The sequence below is a fragment of the Melanerpes formicivorus genome, unplaced genomic scaffold, assembly GCF_026170545.1.
Source record: "Melanerpes formicivorus ecotype bairdi unplaced genomic scaffold, bMelFor1.0.p_v2 SCAF_1, whole genome shotgun sequence".
In the NCBI taxonomy this organism is placed as follows: Eukaryota; Metazoa; Chordata; class Aves; order Piciformes; family Picidae; genus Melanerpes; species Melanerpes formicivorus.
The window spans coordinates 41,010,433-41,034,238 of record NW_027142353.1 but is presented as its reverse complement, the minus strand read 5'-3'; the positions used below and the strand labels follow the sequence as shown (position 1 = coordinate 41,034,238).

The 23,806-nt window shown below is 41.5% G+C and overlaps 1 protein-coding gene across 4 annotated transcripts in view; it reads right to left on the bottom strand.

The window, feature by feature from the left end:
- Positions 1-23,806, bottom strand: part of JADE3 (jade family PHD finger 3) — a 72,444-nt gene that overhangs the window by 17,409 nt on the left and 31,229 nt on the right. For all 4 annotated transcript variants that reach the window (XM_068141004.1, XM_068140997.1, XM_068141013.1 and 1 more), the window contains 5 exons: positions 19,716-19,775; positions 17,947-18,029; positions 5,917-6,074; positions 3,911-4,101; positions 1,923-2,134 (listed from right to left, as the gene is read on the bottom strand). In XM_068141004.1, coding sequence (XP_067997105.1) covers positions 1,923-2,134; positions 3,911-4,101; positions 5,917-6,074; positions 17,947-18,029; positions 19,716-19,764 — 693 coding nt within the window. In that variant the 5' untranslated portion in view covers positions 19,765-19,775. The remainder of the gene's footprint in view (positions 1-1,922; positions 2,135-3,910; positions 4,102-5,916; positions 6,075-17,946; positions 18,030-19,715; positions 19,776-23,806) is intronic.

Below are 23,806 nucleotides of genomic sequence, written 5' to 3'. Positions count from 1 at the left end.
TTTTGAAAGCCTTTGCTGAAGGAGACACCATAACTTCCTCAGGCAGCCTGTTCAGTGCTCCATCACTCCATGGTCTTCCTTACGTTCAGATGGAACTCTTCTGTGTTCTAGTTTGTACCCATTGCCCCTTGTCCTATTACTGGCCACCACTGAAAAAGATATTTAGGTATTTATATGCAATGAGAGCATCTCCTCTCAGTCTTCTCTTCCAAACTAAACAGACCCAGATCTTTCAGTCTCTCCTCATAAGGGAGAGAGGCTCCAGTCCCCTAATTATCCTCATGGCCCTCTGTTGGACTCTCTCCAGTTACTTCCCTATCTCTCTTGAACTGGGGAGCCCAGAGGGGACACAGCATTCCAGGTATGGCCTAATCAGGGCAATTCCCACATTTGCCTTCCCAGCCTCCGGATTATAAGATCTCCATATTTAATATGAAGCAATATCACAAAGCATTACATAAATATGTCAGGTCTATAGAGACAAGGACTTTTCTGAGATAAATGATGCATTATGGACACACCTGGTTGAGTAATCCAAACAGTGTTTGTGGTGACAGCTGCTTTAAAAGCCCAACCATGGGAGCTGTAATCTAAACTTTACAAGTGATTTTTTTTTCCCTGCCACCAGCATTCTTCTTATTACTAACACAAAAAAGACCTTACACCTAAAATCACGTTTAGGTGGTTGGAAACGGACTGAAACTATTTTCTGATTTAATCCATGAAGCCTAGACTACTGAAGCAGTAATTTCACAATGTGCTTGAGCTGGCACAAGAGGGCACTTTGAACAAGGGTACCTCTCACACTCCTCACCTCTAAACTGTGTGATGAAAAACAGACCTGAGGCTACGTAGTGAACCACAGCCAAGACAGATTAAAACCAGGCTGTCTGTTGTAAGGATTAGCTCTAGCTCAGTTAATTTCAGGCAGGTCCAGCATGGGGAAGGGTCAGGAGGAAGGAGGCATCCAGGCCATCAGCAGGTAACCACAAGCTCAGGACTGCAAACTCATCATTACTTCTGAACAGGCACAAGCAGGGGCTGAAGCAGACAGCCCAGCTGTCAGCCGTATTCCTGTCACTGGCCACATTACTGGCATTCAGGCTCACATGGCTGCTTCATGCAATGAATCAGATGAAGAAAGCAGGCAGGCTGGAAGCCAGCCCACTGCAAGCAGGGAGATGACAGGCCCTTTTTCAGCCAATATGTATTCCAAGTATTACTTACAGTCAGTGCAAAAATACGCTTTTAAAAAAACCTTCTCAGTCTCCTTTCAATTTACAGAAAACACCTCTTCCAGGACAGGACCCTGTGCAGAAACCACAGGGTTCATATCCCTTTGATCATAAGGATACCTCTGCCTGACTATGCTGAGCTCACTAATGCAAAGTCTTGGCTACATCTGAAACACCATAAATGTGAGCCATATTCAGATTGAGAGCAGAGTCATTGTGGGTGCTTATGCCTTCTGAAAAAGATCAGTCTGCTAAGTGCCCACACATGGTTTCACATGGCTAAATTTGGACAGTCCATGTCTGGCCAATTAACTAGTGAGTTAAAGGGAAAAGCCCCAGCTCTGAAACAAATGATCTTTAGATTCTTCAGAAACAGGCAAGCCAGCAGTTCCTGCCCTCTTAATTTAGAAAAGCAGGTTTAGTAATAGGGGAAAAATTGTTTATGGTCACAGGGGAAATACTTGCAAGTCAGGGTCCTATGAGACTGCAGATGTCCATGAATTCAGCATGCTAAACCACAATCTACTGTAACTGTCAGGATACAAAAATACACTTAGTATTGCACCACCCATCTTAACTACAGAATCAAAAAGCCCTTCAATTAATATTTAATACCAATTCAAATTCCACGCTTGCCAAGGTAAACTTTGACCATAGGACAATGTCAACATTACTGCAGGCTCTAACCTGATGGACACAGATATTACACTTGTCACAAAACACCATGTCATTCCCATCTTCACTGTCAGGGGATCGGCATACATCACAGATGACATCTTCATCATATTCAATACCCAACCCTTCCTCAGTTTCAATAGCATGATTCATGTTCTCATGACAGTGCCGTTCCAGCACTTCAATTGTCTTTTCCATTGTGTTTTCATCCAGGGGCCCGCATCCTGCAGCAAAGGATAGAGAAGGGGAGAAGGGGAATTTGAGGACAGTCAGGTGCCTCTAACCAAGACTGAGATGCAAGAAGAACCAAAGCAGTAGACACAGCATCTTCTCTCCCATCATGTATACTACAAAACAAGAATACTACTGGCAATCCATACTCTCTTCATTTGAACACCACACAAGCTCCACACACCTACCACTAATCAAACTCTGTGTAGGCAGAAACACTTATAAAGGATTTGCTGTGAGACTGGCCCTCAGCTGGCAGCTTCAGGACATACACCTCCTAAGAAATTCTACAACGTTCACAAGCACAAGAAATCTCCAGACTGCATCCTCTCCAAATTCTAAGTCAAAATGATGCTGTTGCCCATAGTTCACTGTTTCACTCAGACCTTCAACAGCTGGGATAGACACGTAACATTAATACCAGAGGCTAGTATTTTAACTGCTGGATTTATACACGTAATTATGACTATAATTTGGATTCCTCGTTGCAACCAATAAATAGGGAGATGGAAAAGATAAATTAGTGCTGATATAAAGTGCCTTCTGCTATTAAATTGTTCCAATGCCTGGATATTCTCTGACTTCCTGAATTAAAAGAGTTACAGAACCATTCATGTGGGAAGGGACCGCCAGGGACTCCAGCCTAATCCCTGGCTCCAAGCAGAGTCAACAGTTAATCTAGACAAGGTTGTTGCTTCTAGCCAGATCTTGAATATGTCCATGGATGAGGATCGGCCCCCTAGAAAAGCTTTGATTTCGTTAGCATCCCCACATGCCTGGGAAGCTTGTCCTTGTTTGTGCTTTGTACATAATTTGACAGTGCAGCACCGTCAGGATGGTCTCCTGACACATCTACCTGCTTTCCTGAATGTCTGGATGCATCTTTTTCTTGCACTTGGAGATGGTCCTTAAAAGTTCTGCTAGCTCTCTTTTGAGCTGCCTTCCAGATGCCACCTACCAGTTACTCAAATAAGTGAAAACACGCTCTCCTGAAGTCCAGAACCAGAAGACTACTTCTCTTCCTCACTCCCTCTGGGATCTCAGTCACCACTATTTCATAGCTATTACAGCCGATTATGTGATGTGTTTATCACAACCCTACAGGTTCTTCCTTGTTTATGAATGGGAAATCCAAGAGATGCCGAGTATCTTCCACTTTTGTCCACCTGTCCTTCCTAAAAAACCTGCAATTATAGAAGAATTCCAGCCACAAAGGCTATTTCTCCACAACTCTATTATTCCAGTGACAATTCCAATATTATATTATCTCCATAGCTCACTCCCCCTCACAGCCCTGTATACCCACAAGTTGCATGGAAGACAGTTCACTTAGCTGATTTTAAATGGGCTAACGTGTGAAACTTAATTAGTCTGTTAAGAACCTAGCATGCAAGCTCCTCAGAACTCTGAATCTGCACTAATAATATGTTCAGGTTTAAGAAATGGAAACATCTGCTTATTCTACCTCATTTTTTTAAAGTTTTGAAGTCCTAAAATTAATTCCACCTGGTGTGGGCTTCACTCCTGCCTCTGTTTGCAGAAGTTGCACATAATTTTGGATGTGAAGGAGATTTTAGGCAAAACAGTATAACATAAAACATTATCAGATCAAGCAAGTTGCTATTTTAATCATTTTTACCACCTGTTTTGCTTAGCATTTCCATTCGATGCTCATTCAGCGATCTTTAAGAGCTCTTGCACAGCAAACTACAGCTTAAACAGCAAAAATTAACTGCTGCTTTTAAAATGAGAATGCCCTGTGAAATTACCCATTTCTGTAAGCTCTTCATTCAGCTCCTGAAGCCAAAAGATGTCCATGTCATCCAAGTCATAGCGACACATAGATTCTGCCAGCTCCAAAATGTTGATGTAACCTGGTTCTGTGGGTTCTTGGCTGGAGCAGTGGATGTATTTCCTGGGTCGTGTATACAGTACTTCTTTCACCTTTTCTGCTACAACCCTAGAGTGAAAGTGAAAAAAAGAAATGGTAGTTACAGCTTTTTAAGACCCACCCTTGAAAGACAAGGAATACTTTTGAGAAGAGCAAAGAAGTCTAGTGGTTTTACAGATTTTGCACCAGTGGGTAAGTGTAGCCAGGCAGGAGAGAAAGTGTTCTGTGAGTTCCATTTCTTTACACAAAACGTGCTCAGGTTTGTGATATATACAGAATTCCTTCTAAAATGTAAGCCTGTGCATATGATTTTCAATTTAACAAGCGCTACCAGTGCAATGATGCAAGCGTTTCTGAAACCCACAGGAAATATTATGCACAAACCTCCCTACAATTTTTTATGTTCTTCTTAAATGATAGGAGGGAGACCTGCCAACTGATTTCTTGAAAATACCAGCTTTAATTTATTCTGCTGCAGTGTGTGTGGTGGTGGAGAAACACTTGCTCTTCATTTGGGATAAACAGTCTACCCTTATTTTGTAAATGGCACTTAGTCCACATTACAAATGCACTATTTTTATTACATAACAAGGGAAAAAAAACAGCTAAAAATTATCCAGGAAGCAAGAAAGAAAAATATTGCTGTTTTCAATCTTTCAATTATTTTGTAGAGATAAAACTCAGTGTTTGATTAGTAAACTAGCTTACAGGAATGGAAAGACTGACCTTGGCTAGATAAAGTCAGTCTTTCTCTGAATTCAATGTAAGAGGCCCTGCATGTGAAAGGAAGCCAGGGAGATACTGAATGGAATGGAGCCATGCATGAGCAGCTCTGCATGCTTTCTGAAGCTAACCCTTTACAAGACAAGGAGAGAAGAGCTGATGTGGGAAGTAAGGCTAGAGTAAATATGGAGCAGGCAGCAGTCAAGCAGTATCCCACAATTCTTAGTCAGCAATGTGGGTTGTTAATGTTCTCACAAGTAACGTCCTTCTGCCATTTTCCCTCCCAGTTCACTTTGCTCTTTTTCCTCTTCTTCCCTTGTGAATTTTTTTCTCCTCTGGTCCAGCCAAAACTATAGCAATTTTCCCTCTAATGTAATATTGCTGGTGTGAGATGCTATATATTTATTTTTAATAACTTGGCACTGACAATAGCCCCAGTGGAAATTAAATTATGCTGGCATCAGCACTTTCACTGGACAATTCATTTATCTGCTCTCAAAGACCACGCTGGCAATAATATTTCTAAGAAGAAACACTCCATTTCCAAAAGGAAGGGTTGCAGGACTAGTGTTATGTTTTTCTAGTTTAAGCACAGTGTGAGAGAACAAAAGGTTATGTATCTCTCCTGAAATTGTTATCACTGAAGGTCTACAATATTAAGTAGCAATCTGTGGTGAGAGAAGCAAAAAGGGTTAAACCTCTGGTAACAGTAACCAAAATCAAATTATGTGAACAAGTGAGTAACTTTATCTGGCATCAGTAACTACTGCATGCCTACTGCTCTGTATCATCATGCTTAGTAGAGAAGGCTTTCAATGAAGACATAGGAGATTTGGGTTTAATTTATTAAACCCACTACACTCGAATGAGAAAAGAGTTTTTAATCCACTGCACTGTGTGACTCAGGAAAGAAGGTATCTTTTTTTATACTCACAATGTAGATACTATAACAGTGCACAGACAGAACCAGATCTGGACCAAAGTGCCACAGAACCAAGTTAGTACTTGCTTGGTTTAAGAACATACCTGAAGGCTGCTGCATTTGAGACTTAAATAAAATAATGAAGAAAAGATGACTGCATTTAGACAACCTATTTTTGAGAGACCATCTTCTCAAAGTTGACTTTTTATGCATATGATCTGTGTTTTGATCACCATTACCTGAGAGAAGGCTGTGGAATAGTTTCTGGACTGGCTGGAACTTGAACCCCTTTCTCCCATTCTTGTTTCCACGTGTCAGCAAAGATATAATACTCATCAGGGTTGACATGGTGAGAATCTGGTAGTTTCATGGCACTAATGAGATCCTTACGGAACACCTGCAAGAAACACCAGGGAAAAGAGTGGCTTGAGAAAAAGACTTCTGTTAAAGGAAGCAGTAAATATTTTACTTAATCTTCACTGAAGAAATGCATACACTCTGACAAGGTTTTTTAAAGTGTACCAGCACACCAAAAGTCAGTTTGAAAATACCTAGGTATTTAACTCTCAGAGTATCAGCTGCTGTATAACAAAGTTTATGCTAACTCAAAATCATGATGGTGCCCAAAAGCTAATCAGAAGGAAAAAGACTGTGACAAGCAACCAGGAAGACGGAAAAGGAGACCTGCATCTGATTTAGCCTCCTCACCATATCGCTCTCAAACAGCTTGTTTTACTTGCCAGTCTGTAGGCTTTACCCCAACTTAGATACAAGGCAGCCTATCCTTTTCTTTTACTCAGTTTAGTTACTTGAAACTGTCGTATTCATCACGGACTATGAACAGTTGCCATGGCAAAACTGATCTATAGGTTCTTATTCATTTATTAAAACCACTTGAAGCTTTACTGGCTGGGATCTCTGGGATGAAAGATGAACTGCAGCCTTTGCTGAAACGAGACCTGTGTTGCTCTGTGCCTGAACTCCAGCGATGCAGGCACAGCAACAACAATCCAGCCTCAGCATCCTTCAGCAAACCTGCACAATGAAATGCTCCACTGTGAATCAAAGCAAACACATCAGTGACAAACCTCAGCCACAACATTCAACTCTTGGCTCAAGAGGATTAAGTTTTTACAAGCATGTAAACATGATTATCTGTCACCTCAAAGCTCAGTATCAATGTCTGTCAAATACAGGTGCATACAATTTAAATAAAGGGCATATGCATCCTTTGTGGTTTAGTCTTTTTTCCCTCCACTGCTACACTGCACCAGTTTAACATTCATAAAAGCAAAACAGTGACTGTGGCTTGGTGTTAGGGAGACATCACAGATAATTAGCTGTATTATCATAACGAGAAATCAAATCCTCCAAGAGCAGTGATATGAAGAGAAAATATCCCTACAATAAGCTGTGGCATGTTGAACTCTCTTCTTACTAATTCAGTTTTATAGCCAGAAGAGTAATAAAGTATCTCAGAGCCAAGTATCTTCATGTACCCTTTTCAATTTGACAGCGCCAGACCGGTTATGCCTACTGCAAAAATTCTCAGCTGTTCTTGGAAATCATCAAGTAAACATAATTTTAAAAGGCTCTGTGCTAAAAAGAGGTATTGAAACAGACTACTGGTGACCTGGAACATCAGTGTTACTTCATTATGTCCTACAACCACATATCACATGGGCTGCTGGGAGAGCAAGCTGACCAAGAGAACTCAGTATCACAGACTCAAAGCTGTTTTATTTGCTACTGACATGTTATCTGCTTTGGTTCAGACCAGACTGTTCTCTGCTGTCTTCTGTGTAAAACTCCTCTGGTATCTAACAGGCCTGTGTTAAAACCTGAATGACAAGAGTGAAAGCATCCATTTTATCCAAGCAGCATGTGTACACACCAAAACCAAAATGTAAAATGATTTAGAATAGAATAATAGAATAAACCAGGTTGGAAGAGACCTTCAAGATCATTGCGTCCAACCCATCAACCAATCCAACCCACCTAAACAACTAACCCATGGCACCAAGCACCCCATCAAGTCTCCTCCTGAACACCTCCAATGATGGTGACTCCACCACCTCCCTGGGCAGCCCATTCCAATGGGTAATCACTCTCTCTGTATAGAACTTCTTCCTAACATCCAACCTAAACTTCCCCTGGCGCAGCCTGAGACTGTGTCCTCTTGTTCTGGTACAGACTGCCTGGGAGAAGAGACCAACATCTGCCTCTCTACAACTTCACCTGATGATATAGGAGGAGATCAGGTTGGTCAGGCAGGACCTGCCCTTCCTAAATCCATGATGGCTGTACCTGATCCCTTGGCCATCCTGTAAGTGCCAATTTATGCCACTTCAAAAGCATTTTCACTTGCTGTGTTACAGGTCTACAACCAGGATTGTGAGAAACACTAACATGGCACAAGTCCAAAGAACTCCAGAAGGAAAAAAAATATTCCAATAAACAAGAAGGGCAATGACTGTTTTAATTATCAGAAAACATATCCTTCAAACCTTATTTGAAGTGCATTACAATCTACCTTTTAAGCCAACGACAGACCATAAGAGTAGAGTGCTTCATGTCAAGCCCACTATTTTGTAAATGCTAGATGAAACATGCTATGGAAGGCACCATTACTCTAACTACATTGCTTAGCAGCAAATTGATCTTCTGATCAGCCATTATGTACGTGAAGTGTATCATCTCTACTTTTAAAGCACAAATCCCCTGCAGCATGGACTTTCTGTTACTTTTCAGAGTGTTGCACAGTACTGACCATAGCATCACCACACCATGACACTAAGATACCTGCTCCAGATTTTCAAAATTTCTATCATAGTATCATTCAGGGTTGGAAGGGACCACAAGGATCATCTAGTTCAAATCCCCCTGCCATGGGCAGGGACACCCCACACTAGATCAGGCTGGACAGAGCCTCATCCAGCCTGGGCTTAAACACTTCCAGGGACAGGGCCTCAACCACCTCCCTGGACAACACATTCCAGGGCTTCACCACTCTCATGGTGAAGAACCTCCTCCTCACATCTAGCCTGAATCTCCCCACCTCCAGCTTCATTCCATTCCCCCTAGTCCTATCACTACCTGAGATCCTGAATTCTGATAGGCATACCACTGAAAGTCAAAGATTTAACCAATATTAACATAGCTGCTGAAACCTTGAGGAACCCCAAAACACACAAAGTCTTCCTAAGCACTGCCTGTTCATACTTGTGGTAACCGCACAACTGAGGATTTCCTGCAGATGTTTGGAATCGTTACAATGTCTCGCTCTCACCGTTCTTCCTTTCTTCACCTATGGCCAAACAGGGTCTTCCAGCAGCAAAATGCTCCAGTGGACACCATATGAGAACACTACATTTCAGATTCATAGAATGGTTTGGGTTGGAAGTGAACTTAAAGACCATCTGGTTCCAAGCCCTCTGCCATAGGCAGAGACACCTTCCACTAGACAGGTTATTCAAGGCCTTAAGTACCTCCAGGGAGGGAGCATCCATGACCTGCCCAGGCAACCTGTTCCAGTGTCTCACCACCCTTACTGCAAAGAATTTCTTTCTAATATCTAACCTAAACCTGCTCCTCCTCAATCTTCAATCCATTCCCTCTCATCCTGTCACTACTAGCCCTTGTAAAAAGTCCCTTCCTGGCTTTCTTGTAGGCTCCTCTCAGGTACTGGAAAGCTTCCTTTCCTTTATAGTGGAAGTAAACCAAAACACCCAAGGGACTTAAGAGTTTTATGACAAATTTTACTTCAGTAGTCATCATCAAGGCTATGAACTAAGCCAACTCAACAAAGGGCTGACATACACCTTCAGGATTCCGATAGCCAGCTTTTCCTTGTGGTTGTTTTTTTTTGGATGCATATTTGAAAACCAATGTGGCTCCTTTACTAACTGTATCCACAAAGCAACAGCCAGTCCACTCCACAGCACACAGTTTCTTCTCAGTACCTTCCCTTCCACAGTTAGCCTATGAAATGCAGTGGTCATCTTTCAGTCACCCAGAACAGTTCTATTTACTGCCACATGTAAACCACAACCCTTCATTATTACCTGCAATATCATACATATTGAGAACACTTGAAAAATGAGCATGCCACCTCTAGGCTAATAAAGCATTCCCATCTGGCCATATTACTCATGAGCAGACTCAGCTAGGGCTGCATGTCTTTACCACGACAGAAGGGCCTTGCAAGAGCTGCAGCTAGCAGATCCAGGCCCCTGCAGACAGAAATGGGAAACTCCCCACAGCTGTAAGCATTTGCAGGATGTACCATGTGATGGTGGGATTTTTCAGAAAATGTTTTTAGCAATTGAAACCATGAAATATGAGATGAGTTTTAGACCTGCTTACCATGCAAGATTGTTTGATCTGAACTTGCCATTTCATTTTGCTGCCCAGAATTCTTATTTTCAGCTGAAGCAGTGCAGCACTTTGAATGACGTAAATGAAAAATCTGTTTGCTTATGTCATAATCATCATATTAAGCATTCTGTTGAGAAACTCTAATAATTATTTTCATGCTTTAGAGCTAAGACTTAAATCTAGAGCAGGAAAATTTGTTCTTTGGTCAACATAAAGCTTTTCGCTCTGCAGTAAAAATCCACCTGGATTTCCTGAGGCAATGAGAACTTCTTAGTCACCACTGCAAAAAAAAGACACTGCTGTCTCTAAAGCCTTTAAAAGCTGAATTCTACAAAAATTATCCAGAAATAAAGATACTTTGCTCCCTCCCAGCACTTACACAACCAGCAAAACTGCTATCCTGGGGCTGTGAAGGAAAGATATGGTTCCTATGTCTTATTTGTTTTTCAGACTTCTGAGTCTTATTTGGAAATTATGTTAGAAGAGTATGTCCAAGGCAAATCAACTACTTAGAATTCATTTATAAATGCTTTACCAAAAGCTGTCTACAATTTTAACCCAAATTCCTGGAAGCACTATGAAAACATATAATCTTCAATATATAATGTTCACAGTATCACACAGTATCACAGTATAGCCAAGGTTGGAAGAGACCTCGAGGATCATCGAGTCCAACCTGTCACCACAGACCCATGACTAGACCATGGCACCAAGTGCCACGTCCAATCTCCTCTTGAACACCTCCAGGGATGGTGACTTAACCACCTCCCCGGGCAGCACAGGACCTTCCTATGCTTACTCTGTGAATAAATCAAGGCTGTGAAACAAAGAACACTACTTCATGTGAAGTAGCTTTATGTACTGAAGATATCAGAGAGGATAGAAGTAATGCTACAGAGAATGACAGAAAATACTAGCATCAGAGACAGAGAGTGCATCCCGACAATTCAACAGCCTTCTAACAAACCCCAGTCTCACTGAACAATTCCTATGTCTGTGCAGACTATCAGGCACTTTTTGACCTTTGTGACCATTGCAAAGCCAAAACCATATTTAAATAAACCAAACTTAAAAAAAAGACAAGAGAAAAAAAGACTAAAAATCAAATCTCTTTTCCAAAACCCTTCTCCATGCTACTACTGAAACCGACTGATGCCATTGCTCATTCACCTTGACTTGCCCAAATGCATGTGTGAAGGAAAGCAAATGGATTGTGTTATTTCTAAAGACTGGAATTAAAAGTGGTATGTCTCCTTGTAACACTGAGCTTTTGGCTACTCTGGCCACCCACTTACACTGAAACCCTCCCCAAGGCTATACTGCTTGCCACAGGTGCCTGTGCCACAACTGGGAACCACAGCTCAAAGATTTAAGTAAATTATGGGTTAACTGCTCTGCTGTTAAAATCAAGGTGGGAATTCTGCCAGACTTCACCTAATTGCTTCAGTCCTAAGGCTTCCCTTTCACCCAGCACCCAAGTGAGCAAGTCAGCAGCACTGATTTCCATTCAGTCTACACTGCTCCAGCCCATTGCTTAGGGAGCCAGAGGAGCCACTACCCAGAGAGGGAGAGCCGCTATTTTTAAAAGGCTGGAGTGTACTACTATTTCAGAAATCTTTCATGGAAAACAGCATGGAAAGATGGCAAATATTCTCTCTAAGCAGAGAAAGCTTAAATAGCAAATATTTCCTGGATTTTTTTTTTTTTAAATCTCAGAACCCAACTTTGAAATTCGAGGTAACAAACACACAAACTACAGTTGGTACTTTTGGTAAAACAAGTAACACAAGAGTTTTTCATCATGTTGGAGGGCAAATAGTCTTTTTAAATTCACCTCTGAAAGGATCTAGTAACATTTTTATTTTCATAAGCATTAAAGCTTATTCTGCTATTGTAGTTCTCAAGCAGAGCACCCTCAAGAAAAATACAAACAGTTAGAAAACAGCACTTTACACCCAAATTCAGACTGTAAATAATAAAGCCAACAGTTCATTGTACTAAATTATAGTATGACCTACTACAACTGTAATGCAGCCACATATTATCTGATTATCATTTCAACTTTGTACATATGTTTCAGAGCATGTTTACTGCAGTAAATCCCAGTGTTCGAACACCTACTCCCTGAAACTATTTTATGGATTATCCAGGACTCAAGCAAATGAAATATTGTGCTTTTCTTTTAAGTAGCCATGAATCTTCCCATCCTCCTTTACAAGCATGTAGTAGAAAATCCATGAAGTCAGATACTAAATCAGCCCTATCTAATGTTATGTCTCTGACAGTATCTTGTGAGCCAGAAGAATGTGCAAGAACACGTCAAGACTCCTTCTGGTTGCTAATCAGACATAAGCTTTGGATTTTAGGATTAATCCTAACAATAAATTTTTTAAATTGTATTAATTTATACAGATATTTAGAAAAATCTGTACTCATTATCATCTGTCCAATTCCTTTTTTAATCTAATTTAATTCCCAGTCTCAACAACTTCCTGTAGCAGATGAGCTTCCGTCTAATTACATGATGCACAGAAAGGATATCCTTTTAATTGCTACAGATTTCCTAACTTTTGGGTTCATTCATATCCTGCCCACCAATTCCCCCACCTTACTTCCCCACTTTTTCCATAACAAAGACAGTTTCCAGACCATTCATACTTTACTGTTACATCTGCTCATTCACTTCCAAAGATGAAATAGCTCAGTCTGTTCACAAGTGAGCTTTTCACATGCAAGGATCATAGAAACATTTCATAGTTTCATAGTTTCATTCAGGGTTGGAAGGGACCACAAGGATCATCTAGTTCCAACCCCCCTGCCATGGGCAGGGACACCCCACACTAGATCAGGCTGGACAGAGCCTCATCCAGCCTGCTCTTAAACACCTCCAGGGACGGGGCCTCGACCACCTCCCTGGACAACCCATTCCAGGGTTTCACCACTCTCATGGTTGAAAATGACCTTTAAGATTATCAAGTCCAATCATTATCTAATTCTACCAAGTCTGGTGCTACACCATGTCCCTCAGGACCACATCTATATGTCTTCTGAACATCTCCAGGGATGGGGAATTCAGTTCACCTCTAACTTAACAGTTCAAATAGTTTAAGACAGTTATCTCAAAGCAAAAATGACCACAATAACCAGAGAGGTCATGTCTCTGACTTACATTGAAGTATTGCCTTTTGTTTTTTTTGATCAACTAACACAAGTAGGATAAAAAGCAGCTCATTGAAATGCATAAGGCACATTCACCAGAGGTCTTAAGAAGCTTATAAAGATGCCCAAGTTACTTCAGATTTTTCTGAGGTAAGCAAGCACAACAAAACAACATGCTCCTATGATACTGTGAGTGGCACATGCAAAGTAATAGGATTTAACCATGTTGTCCATGCATTCACAGAACACCACCCATCACTTTGAAAGAGCAAAAAGAACCCATTTTTTGCCAAGAAATCTAGTCCTACAAGGTGTTCCTCAGGATCAAGACAATTTATCCAGCAGTTAAATGCCACTAAAAAGTTTTACATGCCCAAGTAATGACACAGATCATTTACTTCCAGAAGATAAGCTGCATTTCACATGGTAACACAGCCATCATTATCAGCAATGAAGGATTAAAACCTTCTATGGCTGTGAAATTCAAAACCCTATTTGCAAAGAGTGATAAAATACTAACCATGTTATACAAGAAGGGGTTAAAAACCCCACAATGCTAACTTAATTGCTTTAAGAGGGAGAAAAAAAATGGGGGGAAAAATTTTATATATGCTTCAGTATTTTAAAGATCTCTTAGGTTCTTCTATGACCCCACTAGTCTAAGGAGAAAAAAACAGTCACTCAGGACAGTCCAGCTAAAAGGTTTTCCCTGCAAAAATGATTCCAACTACTATACCATCATTTTCTGCTGCAGCTTCCACCAAGACAGGAAACTGCAAAGTACAGGCTTCATGCTGAGCCAGACATCCAACTGCCTCCTACCCTGCTACTCCCACACAGCCTTTGCTCAGGCCTGCAAGCTCCTCCTGTCTACCTTTAAGTCCATGAGGGGCAGCACTATGAATGGCATGTGGCCAACAATCATACAGGTCTGAAAAACTGTTACGGATTATACTGCTGGTGTGTCTGTAACCTTAACAAAGTTTATTTATTCAAAACAAATGCTAAAGCTAATCGGAGAGCAGAATTTTCAAGTTACCATTTCAGTAGTTTGGGATAAGCAGTGTCCCCTTCTGGATTACAAAGAGTCAGTCTTGCTTTTTAAATGATGCAGAGAAATACTGTAGCCTGAAGAAGCATCATTACAGGCTTCCCTTGTTCTCTTTATCTACTTGGAGAACAGGGTATGTAGACTCCAGGTCTGACCTAGTCACATCCCTTCCGCATTGATGTAAACCCCTGGGGTAAGTCAAGTTCTGGGAATGGGCTTTGACATGCACCTGTAAGACTGCAACCCCTTTGCCCCATGGTAGCAACAGATGACCTCACTCCACGGAGGCTATCCCCTCACTCAACTCAATTCTTAAGCATCTGGGAGGCAATTCAAGACACAGCAGTTCTCAAATGCAGCCACTTGTCACAGAGGACCATGCGCACACAGACAAGTTCTGTGAAGCAACTGACAGATGCACTAACTTGTTTGTTGGATACAGTGCCAAAAGCAAACTTTTATTTGGAGAGAGAACCCTGGTACTTGGGTTGGAAATGGAAAAAGGCTGTGTATTCTCATGCAATTTAATTGAGAAAGCCCAGCTTAATAGCATGAAAGAAAAAATAATGTATGAAGACCACAAGCAAATATATTCCCAAACAGCTATTTATAGCTTTGACCTTTTAAATTTTCTGCATCACTAACTCAAGACAGTCTGCTGCCTGGCAAGCAGAGGTGAATGAAAGGAGAGCAATGCCAAATTGCTAAAGAGCCCTTGCTAAAGAGATGCTGACAGCCTGAAGACTTTAAATCTCCATCTAATGGGTATTAGACAACTATTACTACAAAAAACTTCTGGAATTACAACATGATTTTTGGGGGTCCTGTGGTAGGGTCTCTCCTTAGTCTTTGCTTTACACCCTTGTCACCACTTGGTGCATAAATAATCAATTTCAATGCTCTGCTGACAACAGCATTTCCTGTAATACACTCTTCAACATATGCTTTCAAGGGCTTGGAAGGAGTGCTTGCTTCTAGCAGAAGGAAAGGAAAAACTGGAAGGATGGCCAAGAGTCTTACGTACAAGCAACAGAGCGCGCTCCTGCCGCCACAGAGCGCGCTCCTGCTGCCACAGAGCGCGCTCCTGCCGCCACAGAGCGCGCTCCTGCCGCCTTCCATTCCCTTTCCCAGAGGATTTTATTTTTTTTCCCAGGAGTTTTTAGTTATTGTACTCAGAACACATCTCCAGAAGATGACAGTATCTGAAGGGGGCCTACAGGAAGGCTGGGGAAGGACTTCTCAGGATCTCAGGTAGTGATAGGACTAGGGGGAATGGAATGAAGCTGGAGGTGGGGAGATTCAGACTGGATGTGAGGAGGAGGTTCTTCACCATGAGTGGTGAAGCCCTGGAATGGGTTGTCCAGGGAGGTGGTTGGGGCGCCATCCCTGGAAGTGGTTAAGACCAGGCTGGATGAGGCTCTGGCCAGCCTGATCTAGCATGAGGTGTCGCTGCCCATGGCAGGGGGGTTGGAACTAGATGATCCTTGTGGTCCCTTCCAACTCTTACTGATACTATGATATTCTAAGTTTTGGGAGATTTTTTGTTTTGTTTTGTTTTTCCAGGAGGGGAATCTTAAGACGACAAAAAGATGCCAGTATTACTGGAAAGATGATGTTATGAAATATGCTTCTTAAATTCCAAGTGTATATTCCAGATTTTGTTCTTCAAAGTTTCATGTTTTCAAGCATTAAAGGGTTCAAGACCTTGTCTTGAAACAGGTATAAAGCAGCAAAGATCATCTCAAGAGAAGGAACTGAAAACACAGCTCATTTTTCCTAGAAGTTACATAAGCAGAGCACTTGTGCACTACAGACATGGACCTCATCTTCATAATTGTTGTTTATAATGTACATGCACACAAAGACAGTGTAGAGCAAAGACAAAGAAAAGAGTAATAGGGCAATCCCTAAGTGGAAGAAGTACAAGAAAATTGGATGGCTGGGAGAAAGTAGGGACTGGTAAGAAACCAGCACTGAGGTGTACTTGAAACAGCAACAAGTCTGGCCGCATGTGTGTTTCAATTCCCATTTGCTCAGTTTGGCTGGTAATAGCTACATCCTTGGCAAACATGAGCAACCATTACAGGACCTCAGTAGACACAAGCTATTTCAAGTTTAAAATTCTTATAGAACCATAATCCTCAGATCAACATATTAAATGTAAAAAGTATAGTAGACTGTTCTTAACCTTTGTGGCTGTAAATATAACACTATATAGCTATTTCTGACCGACTTTGCTTTCACTGAAATACTCATGGCAAGATTCAGTTTTAGAAATGAATCTGTGAATTTTCATCACAGGTTAATTGAAGAAAACTAAGCTTCCAAAGGAAGAACATGTTCTGTAACATTTACCTTGTTCTTATCAAGCCAAACTTACTTACTTAGCAGTATTTAGAAACTAAGCATGAAATACATTTGCTGAATAGCTTTTGCTGTATGAGCACAATCTATAGTTGATACAATTTCTCACAGTAGCATTCAAGCAATTAAAACATTGCTGGTATAGTATACAAAATTACTTCTGGAACATAACTCTCAGTTTCACATTCTAGAGAAGCAAAATGAGTTTTCTTGTTCTTTTTTTCAGTAACAACAGGCATCAACAGACATAGTAGCATGCTGAAGGCCTCCTTCAGAGGGACTGCGATAGTAAGTAAGGGTAATTAGCTAGAAGAAACATTTCTCCCATTTGCAGTTATTAGCTGACTTCAGCCCTTAAGAAAGCAAGCATCAAACGCCCCATCCAGTCTCTTCTTAAATACCTCCAGTGATGGTGACTAGACCACCCCCTGGGCAGCCCATTCCAATGGCCAATCACTCTTCCTATGAAGAACTTCTTCCTAACATCCAGTCTGAACCTCCTCTGTCACAGCTTGAGACTGTGTCCTCTTGTTCTGGTGCTGGTTGCCTGGGAGAAGAGACCAACCCCCACTTGGCTGCAACCTCCCTTCAGGTAGTTGTAGATGGCAATAAGGTCTCCCTCGAGCCACCTGTTCTCCAGGCTAAGCAATCCCAGCTCACTCAGCCTCTCCTCATAGGGCTTGTGCTCCAAACCCCTCCCCAGCTTTATTGCCCTTCTCTGGACACGTTCCAGCAAGTCAACATCTTTCCTGAACTGAGGGGCCCAGAACCAGACACAGTACTCAAAGATGTGGCCTGAACAGTTCTGTGTACAGGGGCAGAATGACCTCCCTATAGAAGTCCTAGCAGCTGGGAATGGCAGGGTAAAAAAGGTTTATTGACAGCAAAAAGTCAAGAATAAGAAAGTGGCAGAAGATAAATAAGCTCTGTTCATACATATCCTACCCACTTAAGTCCGCCCTTGTTTTATCCTAAAGCAGAAAGTATCCTTCCCGTACACATGCCTGTGAATCACTTCTTCCTGTGATATGCTCTCACATCATACAACTACTCCAGCACTTTCCATTTCAAAATGAGACTAAATTTCAGGGTAAAAAAGAACTACATGTTACCATGTGCAAATGCCATAAATGATTTTGGGACATCAAACACTGGAGCTCCTGTAATACACAGTGGGGAAAAGAGTTTCATGGAGAATTTGACAGGTGACAAAAGGACTCACTGGCACTAGTCCAAAGCTCACAATTTCAAGACGTAGAAATATGAAAACTACACAACAGAAAGCTACCGGCAATCAATCTTGAACCCTGATTCTTACCTCAGCAGGCTTCTTTTGTTCATTTGCTGGTGTTTTTGACTTGCTCCTGTATTTAGAACAAGAAGAAAAGGAAGTGGAGGGACCTGTTAAATAAAAAAAACAAAACAGGCACCATTATAGCTCACTTAATTAACTTCTTTTTCCATTAAAACACAAGGCGCTCCAACCTCTTGAATGATCATAACTTTCTGACAAGACGTGGGCAAAAAACTCTTAGGTGGTCTGTAGGCTTGATTAAAGCTCTTCCTGCTTCCCCACAGCACATGGAATTTATGGGTACATTCAGATCTGCCCAATAGAAGCATGTGTAAACAGAAACAATCAGGCAGACCACTCTTCATCTTTTCCTTTCCATAAAAAAGCAGAAGGAGCACAAAATCATGGACAGAGTTTGACGAGTGTTAAACTCCCCCCTTCCCCCCCAAAAAAACCCCAAACCAACCAACCAACAAAACCCAAACAACAAAACACCACAATAACAACCCATCAAACAAAAAGCTAATGATAATAAAGGGTGCTGCTGATGAGATGCAAAACATCACAGTCTAACAGCTAGACACTTCTGGGCAAAACGTTATTTAAGTTCAGGCCTTGCCATACAGGGTTTTATGTTTCTCAGATAAAATGGGAAGATGTAACCTCAGGCAGATGTGTGCCAAAGAGCATTTAAAATACAACTTTGCTAAATTGTCTAACTGACCAAAGTGGAATAGATCTAGAATAGAATCGAATCGACCAGATCAGACCAGGTTGGAAGAGACCTTCAAGATCATCACGTCCAGCCTATCATCCAACACCACCTAATCAACTAAACCATGCAACCAAGCACCCTATCAAGTCTCCTCCTGAACACCTCCAATGATGGTGACTCCACCACCTCCCTGGGCAGCCCATTCCAATGGGAAATCACTCTCTCTGTGTAGAACTTCCTCCTAACATCCAGCCTAAACCTCCCCTGGTGCAGCCTGAGACTGTGTCCTCTTGTTCTGGTGCTGGTTGCCTGCGAGAAGAGACCAACCTCTGCCTGTCTACAACCTCCCTTAAGATAGTTATAGAGAGCAATAAGGTCACCCCAAGTGTCCTCTTCTCCAGGCTAAGCAGCCCCAGCTCCCTCAGCCTCTCCTCACAGGGCTTGTGTTCCAACCCCCACACCAACTTTGTTGCCCTTCTCTGGACACACTCCAGCAAGTCAACATCCTGAGGGGCCCAGAACTGGACACAGGATTCAAGGTGTGGCCTAACCAGTGCAGCGCACAGGGGAAGAATGACCTCCCTGCTCCTGCTGGCCACATAAGACAATCTAACAATCGATATATTAGTTATTACTTTAACTTAATGTATAGAGGCTCAAGAAGCTTGCCATGCTCTGCAATTTTAAGTTGAGACTCTGAACAACAAGAAACAACAGAACTCATTTTTAAAATAACGATTACAAAATAGGACCCCGACAGTAAAATTTCTCTTGAATTACAGATTTCTCACATACACCCCCCCACACTCCCATTTCTGGAAGGCAGAGACACAAAAGTTTCTTTTCAAATTCTAAGTAGACTCAAAACTCCCTCCACATTTACAGGGTCGCAGGGCTATTTGCTTCATTTTCCTCCCATAACAGGATTCAGAACACCAAAGACCAGCGAATGCAAGAAAGAAATCAAACAAGAAACATTTCTTTTTAATTATAAGAGGTGAAACAGTTTGCCCTCAAGCCACAGAAGGAAACCACAAGGGGGTGATAGACCAAAAGAAAACTGGTAGGTGTTACTTACTCTCATTGTCTGAACTGTCACTGGTGCTTAGATGCCTGTGGCGTTTCATCCTGACGCATCCTAAAGAGAAAAAAAAAGTTTACAGCAACCATTCTACCAGAAAAATCCCTGACTGCTGGCTGATGCCAAGAGCTTCACACCAAAGGCAAAGCTCCTCTGAAGTAATCCCAGTTCAGATACTACATTGTATTTCTGCAAGCAACTATTCGACCACAGTATTATTTGTGAAACTGAGCACCCGGCAAACCCAGCATGCCTCTGCTGGGCAGAGCTTGCTTTAAATTTTGCAGAAAGGAGTGCAACCTGCCAGCTGATTCCCAGCAGGGTGTGAGCGGCACTCTGCTCTCAGAGGAGATTCAATGTCCCATCTGTTCAGCTAGAGGAAGGAGTTGCCATGGTGGCAATCACTAGCTGAGAGACGGGTGGAGGCCAGGAAATAAGGTGGATGAACAACATGGCAAGGATTTAGAAATGCAACTCACCTTAATAAAATTTAAAACAAAGAAAAAACAAACCTCAGCTTTTTACAAAGGCAAGACACCCCGAAGGCACCCTTGCAAACCGAAAGGTCGAATTTAAATAGGTATAACATCACAAAATGATGACTAATGCTATTTCATTTCAATAGTCTTATCATCATAGTTCACAAGAAATGTGATTTTCACAAGTTTGAGAAGTGATCAAGGCTATTTCTAAGAAATACTCCCATGGTGCTGCACCAGTTCTGCTACAAAAGTGTACTGAGCTTCTTGAAACTGATTTTTGAACATGAAACACCTACAGAAAATGGGGAAGAAGAAAATTCTGCACAACTACTTAAAATAAAGACCGAAATAGTGGTCATCTATATATGCTAAACAAGTGCCAACAGAAATCCATATACATGCTTATAAGCCCTGCCATTCTCTAATATTCAATGTTACATTTGTTACTTAAGAATCAATAAAAGCTTACAACTACCAGTAGTAAATGAAAATCACCCTTCTCACTTTAATGGATTGAATGAGCTTATCATTAGAGAAAGATAGTAAAAAATTATTCTGCAAGAACAAACAAAACTTTGGGGTTTGTTATGGGCTTTGATTTTGGTTTGCTTGGGGTTTTTAGCAAAGGATAAGACACAAGTAGGTGACAGATAGCTGAACCTGAAATGCCTGCAGTATCTGAACTGCCAGCCTGGGCACCCCTGAAATGCAGACAGCTTCATTTCCTAAACAAAACCCACATGCTGTTAAAAGAACAGCAACACAACTAAACACCCCATCTGATAAACCATCCACATCAGTTACTGTACAATGGGTCTTGAGCTTATCCAAACACCACGGGATAAACAAGATTTCTAGACAAGAGCAGCCTGTCCAAAGGCTTTAAAGAGCCTTTGCATTGAATTGTTTCTAGCAGAAGTGTTTCATTTAATGGAAATCTTCAGCAGCCTTTATATTTAAGAAACTGAGTCTATTGAATTTAAATGCAATGACCACTCAAAGTTCAAAACGACCTTCTGGCCTATCTGCTATATAAAAAAAGACATTGTTCAAACTCCTCAAAGTAGAAAAAGGAAGCAATGTGTGCATTTTCCAAACAAATAGATACAGAACTTCTGAGTCAGGTATTTAACTTGGGGAGAAGACAGACAAATAGTGGTCAACAAGATGGGACGTCAAAAGGTATCACTTATATGATTGTCAAGCTATGAACTCTCATTAAATAAATAATTTCACATTAATTCACCTTGTTACAGCTCAAGCAACCTTGGGGAGGCAAGGCAGACATGCTGTATGTAAAGATCAGTGTCAAACAGAGTATCTATATCAAAAAGAAAATTATTGAAACACCACAGAACTTCACCTCCAGCTAGCAATGTTAAGTTTCCTGGGCAGGCACCAGTCAGATGAATAAAATCCCACAAGTCTCATGAGCAAAAGCTGTTTGACAAGTAGAAGACACTTGGGCCAGAAGGTCATGTTTTTGTACACGTTTGGGCGTATGGGACTTGAAGTTAATTGTTGGGTAGTGAGGAAATTAGAGAAAGGAGGAACTGGAACTAGAAGACTACTTTTATCTTGACAACTTTTGTAAGTTTAAAAACAGGGACTTCAATCAAGAACAAGTAAAATGGAGAGTCTGTACTCCAGCAGCCAAACCCAGCCCTCCAGAGCACACAACCTTCCCTAAAAAGGAGCAGGTACTGCCCATGGCAACACCTTCTCTTCAGGCACTCTTCAGTTCCAAATAGCCTTGGCTTACAGACCATCAGGCATATTACAAGACCTTGGGAGAGGCTGAAAAGACACATCTAAATGTGCCAAGCAGTATGGAGGGCTTGCTGCTTGCTTCAATTTTATGTTCAGATGAATATTTGAGTAGTTGTTAAAAGGTGCTGAAAGCTTATGGCAGCCAATTCTCATCTCTTATAGTCTATATAAACATGCAGCAATAAAACCTTTTCACTCCCTACTAAAAACATCTATCTGCAGAGCATAACATGAACATTCAATTAAAATAGGGTCAAACACAAGGTTAAGAGAGACGACTGCAGAACAGAACACCCAGGAAGCCTGGACTTCTGCCTGGGCAACTAGGAAAGCAGAGAAGAAATGGTTACTTCAAAGACAGCTCATGCAAAAACGGCAAGTGTAACAAAATCTTCAGAATAGAAAGCACACCTCTGCCAATAACTCCGTATGAAAAGAAAAAAAGTTTTATTTGAGAACTGGATTTGTAGCAGTGCAGGCAAGACATTTCTCTGCCTCAGGAGACAGAAACATTAAAGGCAGTCACTCAAGGCAGAAGTCCCCACCACTGGATTCCCATCCGATTTTTTGCTGTAATGTTAGCTACAACAATGTGTAAGAGCCCACAGAGCTACAACAAATGACAGATGTGGTGCATTCACTAAGATAGGTTAAACTGACCAGCATGCTGCAAGTTCACCGTATGCCCCAGCACAACGCAGGAGTAACAGCTTCAGCATCATTTAACAGGACCACCTCTGCAGGGAGCTCCGGTTCTGCTTCTGAGACTCCTTTGCTGTACTCTTGCGTACATCGGGGACTGCCATGCAACTCACTTCCATCCAAAAGTGTGAGAGGCCATCAAAAAGGCTCACCAACAAGGCTCACTAACTCTTTAGCCATTACAGAGGCATCTCAAAGTAGCACCCACTTTGTGTTTGTAAAGCTCCCATCTTGCTCCTTCACCTTTGCAGAATGCAGAAGAATCAGCAGCCACTCAGGACAGAAAAGCCAGACCCCACCACATGGAAACTGGGGTAAACCTTTCCCTACTTCAGCCCAATTCTCCCCCAAGTGGTCCATCATTCTTCAGTTCTATCCCTCAGCTTCAGACAATACTATTAGGTGTGTGATGTGATTCAGAGCAAGGCTGCAAACAACCCTGTCCCAATTCCTGCTTCTTCCCTCACATTTATATTTTATCACTTGCAAAGCGTGGTGAATAAGTGAAAAAGGAAAAAAAAAACCAAAACAAACAAACAACAACAAACCCCACAAATTACCAAACTAGGCAGACACATATGCCTGAGAACATGAAATGCAGAAATGAAAAGCAATTCATGCATAGCAGAAAAACCAACAACCCAAACCAACAGAATCAAAAATCCCATAGAAATGGGTACAATTTCTATATATCCTAGCTTTACTCCTTCTCTAACTTCACCCCTGAAAACTATGGTGACAATGAAGCCTAGAATAAAGGAGTACAATTATTTTTTTTTCCAACATGTGCCTGAAGACCCTGCCTCAAGAGTACCTGTTATGACGAATGGCATGCAGCAACATCACAAGAAAATTGAGTTAACAGTATTCTTTTTACACACAAAAGGAAAACTTCAGTAAATTTTGTAACAGTTAAGAAACATTTTATTCCATGTAATAGTTTAAAAAAATAAATAAATTAAGTAACAGCCTCAAGAAAAGTGTGTCCAGCTGGTCTAGGGAAGTGGTTCTCCCCTTCTACTCTGCCCTGGTGAGGCCACACCGGGAACGATGTGCCCAGTTTTGGGCTCCCCAGTTCAAGAGAGACAGGGATCTACTGGAGAGAGTCAAACGGAGAGCCACGAGGATGATTTG